This window comes from Pinus tabuliformis, chromosome 7, assembly GCF_031772625.1.
Source record: "Pinus tabuliformis cultivar Carrire ecotype Pingquan chromosome 7, CPIR1, whole genome shotgun sequence".
NCBI classification, from domain to species: Eukaryota; Viridiplantae; Streptophyta; class Pinopsida; order Pinales; family Pinaceae; genus Pinus; species Pinus tabuliformis.
Window position 1 is genome coordinate 1,703,773,824 of NC_142293.1, and position 15,659 is coordinate 1,703,789,482.

The 15,659-nt window shown below is 32.6% G+C and overlaps 2 protein-coding genes across 2 annotated transcripts; one reads left to right on the top strand and one right to left on the bottom strand.

The window, feature by feature from the left end:
- Positions 1-4,370: 4,370 nt before the first annotated feature.
- Positions 4,371-5,097, bottom strand: LOC149255104 (uncharacterized). Its single transcript, XM_089454951.1, has 3 exons — positions 4,881-5,097; positions 4,683-4,769; positions 4,371-4,517 (listed from the first exon to the last, which is right to left on the bottom strand). The coding sequence occupies exons 1-3, from the start codon at positions 5,019-5,021 to the stop codon at positions 4,371-4,373; spliced, it is 375 nt and encodes a 124-aa protein (XP_089311077.1). The 5' UTR covers positions 5,022-5,097.
- A 2,542-nt stretch (positions 5,098-7,639) lies between these two features.
- LOC149255105 (cysteine-rich receptor-like protein kinase 2) lies at positions 7,640-8,952 on the top strand. Its single transcript, XM_089460921.1, has 3 exons — positions 7,640-8,033; positions 8,139-8,273; positions 8,896-8,952. Exons 1-3 carry the CDS (start codon positions 7,640-7,642, stop codon positions 8,904-8,906), a joined length of 540 nt encoding a protein of 179 aa, XP_089317047.1. The 3' UTR covers positions 8,907-8,952.
- Positions 8,953-15,659: the final 6,707 nt, after the last annotated feature.

Sequence of the window (15,659 nt, forward strand, 5' to 3'; positions counted from 1 at the left end):
ATTTAGTTATTTCAACCCTTTATAAATGTATTACTTTGTTGAAACAAATTTCTATGTTGCATACCCAAGGGGTTTTGACCCCAAGACCTCATAATGAATTTTCAGCTTTGTAGAAAATCATTTTATTGCAGGCCTAAAGGATTAAAAGTGGTTTAAATAGTCCAAACTTATACCTTCTAACCTCCTCCCAAGCACTTTTGGGTGAATCTCAAGGGGAAGTATCGAGAACATTGACTTTATATAACCATAAAATTAAACAATGCTCCCGTAACATCTTTGGATGGACTTAGTTGTTACAATTAATATTAATGTGCAAAAGAAGTTTTTGAAACTTTGATATAAGAAAAATAGTATTACATTGGAGGATATTTCTCTTGCTAAGAAAGAATAACGCACATGAGAACTTAAAGAAGTCCTTACAAGGTACCTTAATTGCAATACCTTATGGATGCTTATGCATGGTGTTAATTGGCTAAATTAGTTAGCAAGTCATATTATATGATTTCTTCTCATGGTTTTGGGATGAAACAAGTGAATAATAGTGGAATGTAATGTGCCCAAGAAGGATAATATGGAGTATTTAGGGTGCTACACAAAGGGGTAATGAATGTATTATGGACACAATGATAGATTAAACCCACTTGGTAGTTGATGGGTAATAAGTAAGCTCATTAAATAGTGAATAGGAAATAACATTTTAAACAATGTGGATATATTTTTGCACTTTAGAATAGTAATGGGCATACAAAGATTCACAACTTGAATTTTAAGAATTTTAAGATTAATTTCACTATATGTATACATTTTGTATTCAATTTCAATCAAGAAGGATTTTCACATTTTCCACTAAAGTTTTATATTAAAAATATTTATTTAGCATTTTAAGCTAAAGTAGTTTAAAAGTAGAAGTCAAAAGGTGTAGACTAACTTATAGATTAAATGACATTTTTTCACCGGAATCCGATAATACAATTTCAAGCAAATTTGTGATTTTTTGTTGTTTAAAATATATTTTTGAATGCATAAATAGATTCAACACCCCAATAAAACTCTAGAGCACTCAAATTCTACATATTAAACAATTTAAACTCAAGTTTTTAAAAGTCTTAGTCATATTTTGGTTAAAATTAACGAGAAAAATATTCTTAAAAAAACCATTTCATTTATTAATTACACTATATAAAAACCAAAATTACAGAATTACAAAATATTATATTATGTATTTATAAATTCTATTTAATTTTCATATTTATCCTATAAATAAAATTACATAAAAATTTAAACTTCATATCTCTCATTAATTCATATCTCTGATTAATTATATATATATATATATATCTTTTAATAAGTTTAATAAATTAATTTGAGTGATTACATGTAATGAATTATAAACTAAATGTTATTATATAATAAATTTAAATAAGTTTTATGAATTAATTTGAGTGAGAAAATTGCGAATTACAACCAGATGTTATCATGTTTCATAAATTTAATTTTCAAAAAAAATATAAATATCTTTTAATAAGTTTAATAAATTAATTTGAGTAACTACATGTCATGAATTATAAACTAAATGTTATTATATAATAAGTTTTATGAATTAATTTGAGTGAGAGAATTGCGAATTACAAACCAGATGTTATCATGTTTCATAAATTAATTTGAATACTTTAATATTATTAATTATAACCCATATATCACAAACTCAAGTTCATAATCTATTTGTTTATACGAAAATAATGGACTTTATTTAATACCCATTATTAAATTATCAAAATTATGATGAATCGATTTACCCTACATACCAACAAAATACTAAATACATTTCTCCAAAATATACATTTTGCTTTTTATTAAAAAAAAAAAAAACCATACACTTTATAATTATCATTACTCTCACATCTCACCACTAACCATCACTAACATAATTCTCCAATAACTTACGATCTTGTTACAGTTATCATTACTTTGACATCTAACTACTCATCATAACTAACATAATTCTCCAATAACTTCACCAATAGTTGACTAGGTAAAAGACAAAGCCAATAACCCATCTACACCTCTTAGTTGTCTCTCCCAGTCAAACAAAAATAACTCTAGTATCTTAATATCACTTAAAACCATTTTCCACAACTAAAGTATCTTAATCAAATCATTCTCAATCTCCCTGTAGCATTCCAAAATAGTTGGTCTTTGCAAGGATTGAGAAAACTAGGAATTGATGCCCAATACTAAGATAATCATGTATTTTCACATTTAAAAAAGATCAATGATCATGCACCTAGGTAAGATAAGATAGTCATCCAACTCTTGGAAAGTTAATCAATCTTGTATTTAGTAGATTCATGGAATTTTAGTGCCTTTCTTGTAGTCCGATTCAATAATTAAATTTCCACTTCACTTTAATGGACTTTTGACTTTTGGATGGTGATTTTACATTCCATTCCAAACAACATTTTTGGACCATGTGATTTGAAGCAATCTCGTTGTTGTTGGGACCATGGGACTTGAGTTATTGTTCGTTTACCCTTTCCCAATGTTGGCTTCTATCTATAAAGTTTTCATTCAATTAAATGCTAACATAAAAGGTACTTGGAAGGTAAAAGTAAGAAAAATTTTGACATAGTTTTCGAACTAAGGAAATATACTCCTTTATCATAACAGATGATGTAAGTTATTGTTAAGGAGTATAGTGCATTGTTTTGGTCCATGGTTAGGAATGATTTTAATATTAGTTAAAGGTTTAAGGTTAAAGTTGTTATAATTATGATTAATACGTTGATTGTTAAGTAAATTTGATAACTTATTTATTTTATTTTTTTGGTATTTTATCTTAATATTGTGTATAAAATGTAGTACATATTATATATTTGATTAAGTTATTGTTAAGGAGTATAGTGCATTGTTTTGGTCCATGGTTAGGAATGATTTTAATATTAGTTAAAGGTTTAAGGTTAAAGTTGTTATAATTATGATTAATATGTTGATTGTTGAGTAAATTTGATAACTTATTTATTTTATTTTTTTGGTATTTTATCTTAATATTGTGTATAAAATGTAGCACATATTATATATTTGATTAAGGGTAAGTGAGGAGTTTTCGATTCTAGAAATATATTAGAGAAGTAGGACTTTCAAAAGACATTATATTTTCATTAATGAAGTTGATACTTACAAAGTGAATGATTTAATAACTATCCAAAAATGTAGTAGATATCCTCTATGAGTGAAAAAATGAACATCAAGTTTCACCCAGTAACTTACTATTATTCATTAAAACATGAAGACACTTAAAAAAAATTTAATCTACATTTAATATGCTTAGTTGATAGAGGTAATATTGGTATATGATGGCTTAAATATTTAATTTTATTTTTAGTTTATTGTTATTTTTAATTATTTCTTCAAATTTGTTTATGCATTTAAAAATATAATAAAATAATTTTCAATTATTCTCAAGACGTTTTAGTTTCATGTTCCTTTTGTTAGAAATAAGTCTCACCATTTTGCAATGACATAACTTAACTAGTGAAGGAAATCCACTTAATGAACTCATTTCATGACCATAAATATCCTTTACTATGCTATCATTACCTTCAATAAGGGAAATGGAAACAATTTTTGGAAACAAAAATGATGTATTAAAAAGTCTAAAAAATACAGAGATTACATATATTGAAACTATCCTTGTAGCCCCTTTATAGATAAAACAATGGCTAAAGTTGTATTATTGTAGCCTAAGTCATTTAAACTTGCTGGAATGTTTAGCCTTCAAAGTAGCAAACCTAGTGGGTTTAGTGAGAGCAATGCTAGTTGAGCATATATGCTCTATGTATTGTTTGCGTGACTTGAACCCACGTGCTTTCAAGTCCTTTGGCGTGATTTTGGTCCTTTTAACCATAGCATCAACATTTATCTTTTTTGTTTTCTGTGAAAATTAAAACATTATCAATAAATATCAAAATCCACATAGATATAATGAAAATATGCTCACCATGTAACGAATATGAAAAGACATTTCATTGACTAGCTATTAATAAATATCAAAATCTATATAGATATAATGAGAATATGGTGAACATGTAAGGAATATGAAAAGAAAATGCATTGACTAGTCATAAAAAAATATGTCAATGTTATTATGAGCTAAGATATGTAGTATATAACTTACCTCTCCTAATTTATCTTGAAGTCTAGATGAATGCCGCAATGGTTGAGGAGAAGGTGATTTTTGCTGAGTATCATGTCCACCATCATACATGTGCAAAGGTGTTTTAGGAGATGTATATTCATTACTCTGAACATTAGATTATACATAGATATAAGTATGTGAATAAAAAATAATTAAATGTAAAAATATGATAAAACTATAAGAGTATAAATAAATATAGTCTTACCTTGCATTGTGACATTGGACATGAAGATGGTTGTAGCATTTGAACCATTTCATTGCCATTCTTCTTAAGGCTTCTACAAGGGGTTTTCATTGATTGTGATTGTTCCAAAGGGAACACCTGCACCATAAATAAGAAATAACACACACACACATAATAAAAAAAAATCAAAGATAAGGATATATAATACAGAACATCCATTTCTCATCCCATCATTATGGTAAAACATAACAATTTATGTATTAATATTTTCGGTGGAATAGGTTATATGGATTAAAAACTTACTGGCCCAGTAACCCCTTGAAAACCTTGAAATCTAGGTGAGCGTCGCAATGGTTGGTGGCTTGAATTTGGGGAATTTTGTTGATTAGGCTATGCATATCAATAACAATGAGAAATTAGTATACAATTATAATAAATATAAATATTATTTAATGTTAAAATGTCTAAAAAATTAATATATGCAAAAAAAATGGACTCAACTGTGTTGTCATTGTCCTGATTGGTTTCATCAAAGTTTAATATATGGCTGTGCCCATCTGATCCTTCTTCCCCCACATCATCGGGAACCTCAGTGCTTGCTTTCTCTTTTATAGCAATATCTATGCGCTTCATTGTCTGCATGCGTCTACGAGGTAGACTCTGATCCCAACGTTGAATTTTTTCACAAATCCTTTGCTTTGAAGTGTCACTAAGCTGATCAAATGTAGCAACTGACTGTGAAAACAAGTTTCGATGAATTTAGTCCACGACAATAAACTAATATTAATAGAAAACATATACAGATAAATACTAATAAATACTTACAGCTGAAAGAATTTCTTCATTGACAATATTAATAAAAAATCATATACAAATAAATACTAATAAATACTTACAGCTGAAAGAATTTCTTCATTGACAAATCTTTTATATGCTTGTTGTCGTGCACGACATAGCCTTGCATCTAAGTCATATTGTATTTTGGCATTTTGCCTTTTAACTGCACTTGTTGATTTGACTGCCCATGTAGCATTTGCATCTCTTGCTCGACCTCTTTGACGTGGAGGAATTGGTGGGAGATTGTGGGTGGTAGCGCGATGATGATTAAGACTAGATAGCTTAGATCGACTCAAATTCCCCGCACAGCCACCAACAAGACAAGTGAACACTTGCTTGGTGCCTTTGATAGTTACCTCCCATTCATGTCTAATTTCCTCCATTTTCTTATTTCCTTATAAATAAATATGTAAACAACAATGTTGTTAAAAACATCATAAAAACACATTAAAATAAAAATCAATATTCATATCTATTTTTTTGTGGTCACTGTTGCACATCCGGCAAGCACAAATTCTATATCAAAACGCTATATATAATACGTTACTGGACAAAAAACATATCTATTTGTTGCAACTAAACTTTTTATGTAGATGATAAGAACTCAACACATAAATAATGAAAAGAGTTAAATAATGTCAACACATAAATATAAATTTTTCCAGTTAACAAAGTGAATAGATATAAGCTAAATATACGGTGGTTGGTCAGTGTCACTTTGGGATTTTTTTATTATGAAACGAAAAAGTAAATTTACTTCAAACTCGTACATTCTCGTTGTATTTTCGTATGTTTGTTGAGATTATGGTTTCTTAGTCAAGTTGTGAGATTTATTTAAGATGTAGATCGTATTTATCAGGAATTTGTCCCAACTCTTTAGCTGATTTGTAATACCTTAAATGTATCTACTTTCATGCTAGTGAATCTAGAGGTTGAGTGAGAGATGCTCAATTTTTCCATATTTTGTCTCTCTTTAATTTTAGTCATAGAAGAGAAGATCAGATTCAAGAAAATAAAATTAGTTAAGCTTTTGTTATCTAATTATTTAGTTTTATTCCTTCTTCAAGTTCTTCAACTTCTTTTTTTTTTTTTTTTCTTTTCTTTCTGGCTTCCTTCCAGATTCAACAAAATAACATTATGTTAAGCTTTTGTTATTTAATTATTTAGTTCTATTCCTTCTTTAATTTCTTCAACTTTTCTTTTCCCTGGCTTCCTTAACTACATAGATGTTTGTTTTTTCCCTTTAGTTATTTTAACAAGGCTTTATAGCCCTTTAACATTTCTTCACACACCTTTATATATAATAAATATAAAATAGGGTTTAACCATTTTTAACCTAAGTTCCTCTGGTAGATACACATTGTTTCTTACTTGGTATGTATATAGGCGTGTTTCCTTTCTGTGACATATATCTTATATGTCCTAAGTTCCTATCTAAAAATGGTGAAATATAGTTTTGATGTATGCAATGGTGATTTGAACCAACTTAACAAACTTTATGTTATTATTTATACTAGCGTTCCACCACAGGTATTATTTGATGGTTTCCCAAAGTACTTTTCTTTATTATACATGCCATAATATGGAATAAACACAGTATAACTTTGATTATATGGGGCTTATCTATTGGTCCCCCTACACGAGTCCAGATGACTTCACATGCAATCTATGGTTCGCCCCCAGGTATTTAATCAATGGTTGGAATTTATTCATTTTGATCCAATGGTGGTCATATCAACCTTCCCTTTGCCAAAACATTATCTCATTTCACCAATTCATTCCGATAGAGATTTGCTCGGTTTTGCTACTAAATTCTTATTGTTTAACCTACCATGTTTGTCTAACTGAGCTCGATAGTTTGTTCTCTTCACTGTGTTATCGGAACTACCTTGCAGAGGTTATTCCAACTTGGTGAGTTGTTTAAATTAATAATTAACTCATAATTTTTATTTATATAATATAAATTAAATTTTTAACCAATATTAATATAATAATTATACATATTACATTACAAAATTTCAAAATTAATTTAATCATATAAATTAAATTATTAATAAACTCAATTTATATATTTAAATATTTACAACCTACTATGTAGCAGCAACGACAACACTCTATGACGCCTCGCTCTATTGGCAACGATAACTGGCAATACCAAGGCTATGATATGATCAACTGGCTATAAGCGGCAATGACCTAGAGACGATGACCTCCGGACAACGACAACTGGCAATCAGCGATTAAACCTGCCACTGACCTTTCTAGAACAATGACGTTCTTGCAATGACAAGAGTTCTAGCTGCAATGACTGAGAAGAGTTCTAGCCAGCTCTGAAATAATATTACGTTTATCAAAACGATACTCATATAAAACCACCAGGTCATAAGTCTAATGGTCACATCTGAAGCCACCACGTGATCACCATGCAGGAACGCCATCGCCCTTGTCTGCCAGGTTGCTCAAATCATCCACCCGTCTCTCAGCTTCATGCATATCGACGCCCTTATTTAACCCGTCCATCAGCTTTCCCTTCGGTTTTCCGTCTTCGGCCCTCCTGGCCGAGGAGTGTATCGGTTTCTCCTCCTAAACTTTTTGCTGCAGATTCAGCTGTTGCGCCATATAATGCGACGGAGCATATCTACAGCATAGGGCAGTGTTGGAGAGATTTATCCTCCACAGACTGCGGATCGTGCCTGGATTTTGCCCTGTCACAAATATCCGGATGCCAGACTGGAGCTATTGGCTCTCAATTCGTATCCATGAACTGCTATTTGCGTTCTGAGCTTTACGGATTTTTCAACGCTCTTCCTGAATCGGGTATTTTCGTCATATAGTTTACCATGATAAGAATATCTACTGGTTTTGTAATGTTTTTTCTTTTGTGAATTAAAAGGTAGCCAATTTTCTTGTGCAAATTTGCAGGAGGCCAAAGATCTAAAGTGCTTGGAGTAACTCTGGCCGTGGCATCCGCTACAGTTGGGTTAATTGCGGCCATTGGCCTTTGCATATGGAAATTTTCCTCTCGAAAATTTTGGCAACAGATTTCTCTAACCAGAGGTATCATTCAGTGTGCACTTATTAGCTTGTGATTTTTTAAATGATCACTCTTCTTTCGGATCGTGCCTGGATTTTGCCCTGTCACAAATATCCGGATGCCAGACTGGAGCTATTGGCTCTCAATTCGTATCCATGAACTGCTATTTGCGTTCTGAGCTTTACGCATTTTTCAACGCTCTTCCTGAATCGGGTATTTTCTTCATATAGTTTACCATGATAAAGATATGTACTGGTTTTGTAATTTTTTCTTTTGTCAATTAAAATGTAACCAATTTTCTTGTGCAAATTTGCAGGAGGGAAAAGATCTAAAGTGCTTGGAATAACTCTGGCCGTGGTAGCCGCTACGGTTGGGTTAATTGCAGCCATTGGCCTTTGCATATGGAAATTTTGCTCTCCTGGAAAATTTTGGCAACAGATTTCTCTAACCAGAGGTATCATTCAGTGTGCACTTATTAGCTTGTGTGTTTTTAAACGATCACTCTTCTTTCGGATTATCATGTTATTTTTATATCAGTTACTGGTTTTGGAAATATTTGGGATCAGGGCTACTAACAAATTTACACATTACACATCTTGCCATTATGTCTTGAAAATTTTACAGTACAGAGAACGTATAAGATAGAGAACGTATAAGATATTATTACAAGAAGATATTACAAAATTCACCAAGAATTCGGCACTAACCTTGCCAGCCGCAGCTCCTCCAGGTATTGAATTGAACGCTCCTCGGTTCGCAGAATGGTTTTGCAGCTGTTCGCAGAATGGTTTTGCAGCTGTTCGCAGATAATGTTCTGTTCGGTTTTGCAGGTTTTGTTCTGTTTGCCGCGGAGCAGGAGGGGTTTTGAAGGAAGGGTTTTGAAGGCGGGAGGAGGTTGGTCGCATTCTTGCCATCTGTAAATGAGCTCTCCCGGGAATTAATATGATTTGAGTGAGTGGAGGCCACGCGCCGTATTTGATTAATATGTCATCAATACGATTTGATCAATCTGTAATCAATACGATCGATTTGAGGGTGGCTGCGATTTGATCAATCTGTAATCAATACGATTTGAGCTGCGGGCGATCAATCTGTAATCAATACGATTTGAGCTGCGGGCAGGGTCGCCGGGGCGCAGATGGGCAGCCGGAGAGGGATGCCGGAGACCGATGATGGATGGAAATATGATGCATGGTGAATGGTGGTCGTCGGGCTGTCAGAGGGTACCTCCATAGCATTAACTTTGCTATGGAGGTGGAAATAGGAATCGCCATTTTCATGGAGGTGGTTAGAGATTTGTTTGTTTCGCACGAGGTCATGACTAATTGTTTGTTATGGTAGATGGGTATAAGATGCGGCATGTATGTGTTTATTTTATATAAGAAAATAATATTTGGATGACAAGAAGTTAAAATATTCTTATATTAGGATTTTTAAGGTGTATTGTATCCTTAATATAATAGGTTTTTGGGTAGATTTTAGATAGCACTTTGGTAGAGAATAGGTACCAAACAAAGGTCTATTTAAATATAAGTGTTGGTAGGGAATGTTGAGAGAAAGGCTTGTGAATGGTATTTTGGTTGAGGATTTAAGAAAACTCTTAAGGGTATTGTTGCAAAGAGAATTAGGTTGAGAAGGTGTTAGGAACAATGAATTGGAGGAATTGAGAAGGTAAATTGAAGAACTAGAGAATAAACAAATTGGAGATGGTGGAGCTATATTAGACATAGAATTAAAGGATGAGATGGAGGACTAAAAAAATGTTGATGAAAGTGACTTAATCAATCATTTGATCTTATTTATGAAGGATAGACTTAATGCAAGGGTGAAAGCTTTTTGATACGATGACAATATGAAAACATAGACTTTCATATAGGAGAACTCAAGTGATACCATGAGTATGAGAATATCCAAGAGCCCAATAGAGTCTATTTTTTAGTAATGAAGTTGAAAGGGCATGTTGCACTCTAGTGGGATGTTGTGTAGAAAGATAGTTGATAAGTAATAGGAGAAGATAAAAACTTGGAAAAAAATGGTGAGTAATAAGAAGGAGAAGTTCTCTCCTGATTATTATCAAGATACAAACAAGCAAAATATTTGAAACAAAAGGAGACCTGTGTCTTGGAGTATATAAAAGAATTCCTCAACCTATCACTAAAATTACAACTTAAAAGAGTTGGAGTATCAAAGTGTAGAAAAGTATGTGAATGGAATGAAGTTCTATATTCCAGATGAGATAAGTACCCATTATTTCTAAAACATGGATTAAGCATATCAAATTGCTTTAAAGGTAGAGGAAAAATTGAATAGGAAGTCGCAGTGGAATTGCAGAAGAAATAATCTTAGAGGCAACGGAAGGGTGAAGGTTGAAAGAGGACATTCTAGTAAAGCCAACGAACCTGAAGTGTATAGTAGTCAAATTTCCAAGAAAGAAAACCATGTTGGTAAATGTAAAGGGTTTGAAGGAGGCAATGGTAAGTATGCCATTAATTGCTATAGATGTGGAGTAGAAGGGCACAAGGCATCTAAATTTCCAAAGGTGCGTATGCTAAGAAGAAGGAATGAGGTCGAGATTCATGTCATTTAGGTAGGTGAGGCCTAAGTTATGGGAGGAAATGTTGTAGTACTACAACATGAAGAGGGTGAAAACCTTATGTTTAGAAGGGTGTTGCTCAAGCCTAAAAAGAAGACTGAGAATGAACTTGGATAGAGCAAGAGTTTTTAAAACTAAACACAAGGTTTATAATAAATGCTACAATTTTATCATATAGGTCGGGAGTACAAAAAATGTGGTGTCCACAAAGGTCATCGATAAGCTAAAATCAAATTGCATCCCTCATCCAATTCCATATCAATTTTCATGGTTATAGAAGGGTCAACAAATTACTATGACATAACAATGTTGGTTGAGTTTCTATATTAGAAATTTTAGTGACCAAGAATTAATTGATGTGGTGGAGATGGACACATGTCATGTATTACGAAGAAAATCATGGTTGCTTGATAGGAAGGTTCTTTATGATGGTATGGAAAATACATATCAATTCGACAAGTATTGTTGGGATGGGGTCCCCTGGGTCAGTGTTTGGGTTAAGATAACCCAAGTTATGGTACAGTTTGTGTAAATAATGTAAAGTCTCTGCGATTTGTGCATGCGGAGCGCGTAGATGAATAGGAGTCAAAGGGGCTTAGTCCCTTGTTTTATGTAAAGTTTGAGTCAGTTTTGAGATTTACCCATGGTCCGCGGACCATGACATTGTATGAGAAAGGTTATAAATAGGTGTGTCTTAGAGATTCTAAGGCAATAATGAGAGGAAGAAGTATGAAAAAGTGATAGCGAAAGAAGTGGGCAAGATAGGAGAAGAAAGGCTCTGCAGCTGAGTGTGAAGAGGCCCGGGTAGAGTCAGCAGCTGAGTGCGTGGACCCCTGCCGCTGTGTGAGTAGGGTAGTTTTGAGTCTATAACCTTGCATTGAAGATCAATAAAGATAGTTTCCGAAGAATTATTTCATATTTCTGTTTATTTTTGTTAATGCTATATGTTGTTGATGAGTCATGTGTTTTATGGAATATTGATGGAATGTTACGTGATTCTCTTTAATAAATGCTAATGATGTACGCAATGCATGTATAAGTACTTTTGCGAAGACTCTGATGAATTCTTTGATGCATTTATTTATGCTATCTATGGAGATCATACATAACATAGATGCCATCATCACCAAATTTTTGTGGGTTTCTCACATTAAGATGAGGAAATTTCACCTGGTTCATATGTCTATAATAGCTCGTACGATGGAGGAAGGAGGTTGGGGCATTTTGGATACAAAAATTTTTAATAGGGATTTTGTAATAACCCCAATTACATTTTCCTTCTTATTGTAAATTAAAAAAACTAAACATGGGTTGAGTCAAAGGGACACTATTTCCAGGGCTATGAAGGATATGTTGTTTGGGATAGATGGCAAGTAAGGCTCTAGGAACTATGTGGCATTCACCTGATTGGAAAGTAAGAGATTACAAGGCTAACACAAAAAAATGGAAACAAGGAACTAGGTGGATCAATTTGATCCACTTACAAGATTTGGGCCAGATTAGACACTAGCTACCAAGAGGTTGAGTTTGAAGAATGGATAGTTTACTAAGTGGAGAGGTCGATTTATGGGAGGAGGAGGGATGTCATTCTAGAGGTTAAGTTGGCATCACTTGGGGATTCAAGTGACTAATTATTCTTGTACCCACTTGGAGGCAGCGCAGAGGAACCCTAGTTGTTAGGCATCATTTTTGGGATTTCTAGTCCAACTGGAAGCATCATTTTACCACAGGAGCGGTCTTGATCTCCAGCCCTCAAATATGGCTCGGGGGTGACCATTGCATAAGGAAACTGGTTGCAGTTGTTTATGGTTGGGAGGAGAACCATCGTCCCTAATTAAATGGTTATTTTCATTGAGATAAGTGTTCCTCTCACGTTAGCTTACTCAATTATTCATGCATATTTAAAATAGGGTTGTTGATCAATATTAATGGAAGGTCCCAAACATGTTGTGTATATTTATGCATTGAACTATATGCCTAGAAAATGAAAACTATATTACATTTTTATATTCTAATAAGTAATGAGCCGCATATATATGTACTATCTAGATTGGAAGATATTATGCACATTTTATCCATTATGGGTTAGTTGTCAAATATAGAAAAACGAGTTAAATTATTCTTGGAAGAGTGACTTGTGTTGATGTGAGTATTTTAAATATCATGTGTTGAAGTAAGAATGGTGCGTGGATCTATCCATATTAAGATGGAGTTAAAGATTAAAAAAATGAATCTCAACTCCTTAGAGCTCTGTAAGGTGGGCTACTCACAACCTATGATGGCATACATGCCATGAATCATGGAAAATACTAGAAGCCATACTTATTTATTAGTTTTCTTGTCTTCATATTTTGATATATTCATTATCTATAGAGATTGAATTGGTTTAATTGATATATATATATATATATATATATATATATATATATATATATATATATATATATATATATATATATATATATATATATATATATATATATATATATATATATATATATATATATATAGATATATATATATATATCCTTAAGATTTAAGGAAGTCCAACAATTCAAATCATTCATTCTTAATAGTGAACCCTGAGGATACCCGTATCCTTTGATTCTTATTTCATTGTTGTCTAGCACCAAATCCCGATAGAGAACTATAAGTAAAGCTAGTAAACTGAATATTTCTTATTTAAAAGTAGAGGCTTACACCGTATCATTAATATTTGTGCCATAAGCATTGGCGATGAACGCTATATTCACCTACATCCAAGTATTTCCAAAGTGCATTGGCCAAATGCTTAAAAACAATACATCAATAACAATGTGTGGTTTGTGAACGTGAAATTTTCAGCTTCCTATTTGTGTTGGACTATCGCTAGTAGCTAGCTTGAGAAATATATAGTTTAAGGATAGGAGAGGAATATCTAATCTTTCTCCAAGAAGTCAATGTATCACAACGACTATTTCTAACCTCAATTTAGCAATTAATCATGTATTATTCTACAGTTTCTACTAGGTTCTTTGTATTAGGCACAAGTTCCCTCACTTGGAGAATTCCATTCTATAGTGCATCACATTATAGGGGAGTATAGTGTATTATCACACCATATGTGCCCATTAAGATACAATGTTATGAAATGAATCATCACCATCACAAAAATTTGCATAATATATCAGTGTCAGTTACGGACTACAGTCATTGCCACTACATAGCTGGTAGTAGGTTATAATGTACATGATGACTCTACTCACTACACCATAACTCCACGTGCACACAGTGTCTATCCTTAGTGTCTCCAAGCTCCTTCCCCCAATTTACTTGTGTTTCCTTGCCCTTTGCATGCATTTTTCTTTATAAGTGTGTCATGCTCTGATTTAGAAGTTAGAGTACTTTTATAGGACATCCTTAGGATTTTCTTACTTTGATGAGTATTCTAATTCATTGTAAACTTTCCATCATTGACAGAATGATGCATAATTTTCTTTAGAGAAGCATTGACCTAAGGTTTGAAACCAATGTTAAGGACTCATTCCTATATCAGGAGAATCCAAGACAATGAAAACCCACTATAAAGAAATTGCTTTTTTTTGCAATCTTAGTCTACCATTAGGGGATGTAACCTTTATGTATTTCATTTGTTCCCAAACCGAGTCTCTCACTGTTAGGGAATGAATATTGACTCATTACAAATCAACTTAGAGAGTTCTAATTTATATGGTTAGGGTGACTTATAGCCATCTCTACTTCAGAAGTTGCAGTAGCTTGCTGGTCACTTTACATTGGAAGCTCACAAACACGTGATGCCTATCTTTAGAATTTCCAAGTCTCCCTTCAAGATAAGAAAACATGAAATTTTTTAGGGTACTTTCTTCTCCCTAGTTGTAATTTTATTGTTACTCATGCAACCCTTATGCCTCCCCAAAAGCATATATACACAAATTTAAGAGTTTGCATAAAAGGCATGTATTTACAAGATTCAAATTCTTACCTAATGGAAAGATTGATGTGCTCAGAATGAGCCATTTACTTCTTACGACATAAAGGCTTCTAGAAAATTTCCCCATTTTACATTGTAGTACTTAATTTCCACCAATGGGCCATTGATGGTTTATAAAAAAATCAACTTTTAGAAAATTGTGATTTATTAAGCTTTGAACTAGTAATATAACCAGTTCAACCTAGATGCAAGGGAATGATGGATGTCTACTACATACAATACATTAATATTGTTTTGAGAAGACAATGGTTTGTTCCTTGTTGCCTAGGATGGTTATAGACAATGAAAATAAAAAAAACCGTTTTTCTCATCCTCTAGTTGAAAAAAATTCAATGCCCTACTTTGGAACATCCAAATCCTTATGGTATTACATGGTTCAGAGAAGCAAGACACTCTACCTTTGTGTGACTCAAATGTTTTGTTACTTTTGTTGTCGATTCATTAATGGATTGTGTGGATTGTGACTCCACACTGACTGATTATTGTGACTTACTCCTTGGTAATCTTACAAGTATTCTAAGAACACATTTTATTATGGTTTTCAAAAGATTAATAAGCTATACAAATATATATGACAAAATATGGAAATTGAATTCTTTGATTAGTTCAAATTCATCTACTAAATTGGAACTTTCAAAAAGAATCATTTTCAATTAGGTTAATTTGTATAATTCTATGGTTCTTTGTGGTTTGAGAAGTGAAAGAAGACAATCTCATCAATATTTTTATTGCTACGAAATCCCTTCTAGATCCACGTGTAGAGTTTTTTGAAGAATCTATGGGGATTCTACCCATGCGGGCATTTCATCATTCTATTTTGTTCCA

What these genes read in the sequence shown, in the direction of transcription:
- LOC149255104 (XM_089454951.1), bottom strand. Translation starts at nt 5,021, where the DNA reads ATGCAGACAATGAAGCGCATAGATATTGCTATAAAAGAGAAAGCAAGC. An exon ending in ATCAGGACAATGACAACACA is followed by an intron (nt 4,770 to 4,880) that starts GTTGAGTCCATT and finishes TGATATGCATAG; the next exon opens with CCTAATCAACAAAATTCCCC. An exon ending in TTCAAGGGGTTACTGGGCCA is followed by an intron (nt 4,518 to 4,682) that starts GTAAGTTTTTAA and finishes TTTATGGTGCAG; the next exon opens with GTGTTCCCTTTGGAACAATC.
- LOC149255105 (XM_089460921.1), top strand. Translation starts at nt 7,640, where the DNA reads ATGCAGGAACGCCATCGCCCTTGTCTGCCAGGTTGCTCAAATCATCCA. An exon ending in CAACGCTCTTCCTGAATCGG is followed by an intron (nt 8,034 to 8,138) that starts GTATTTTCGTCA and finishes GCAAATTTGCAG; the next exon opens with GAGGCCAAAGATCTAAAGTG.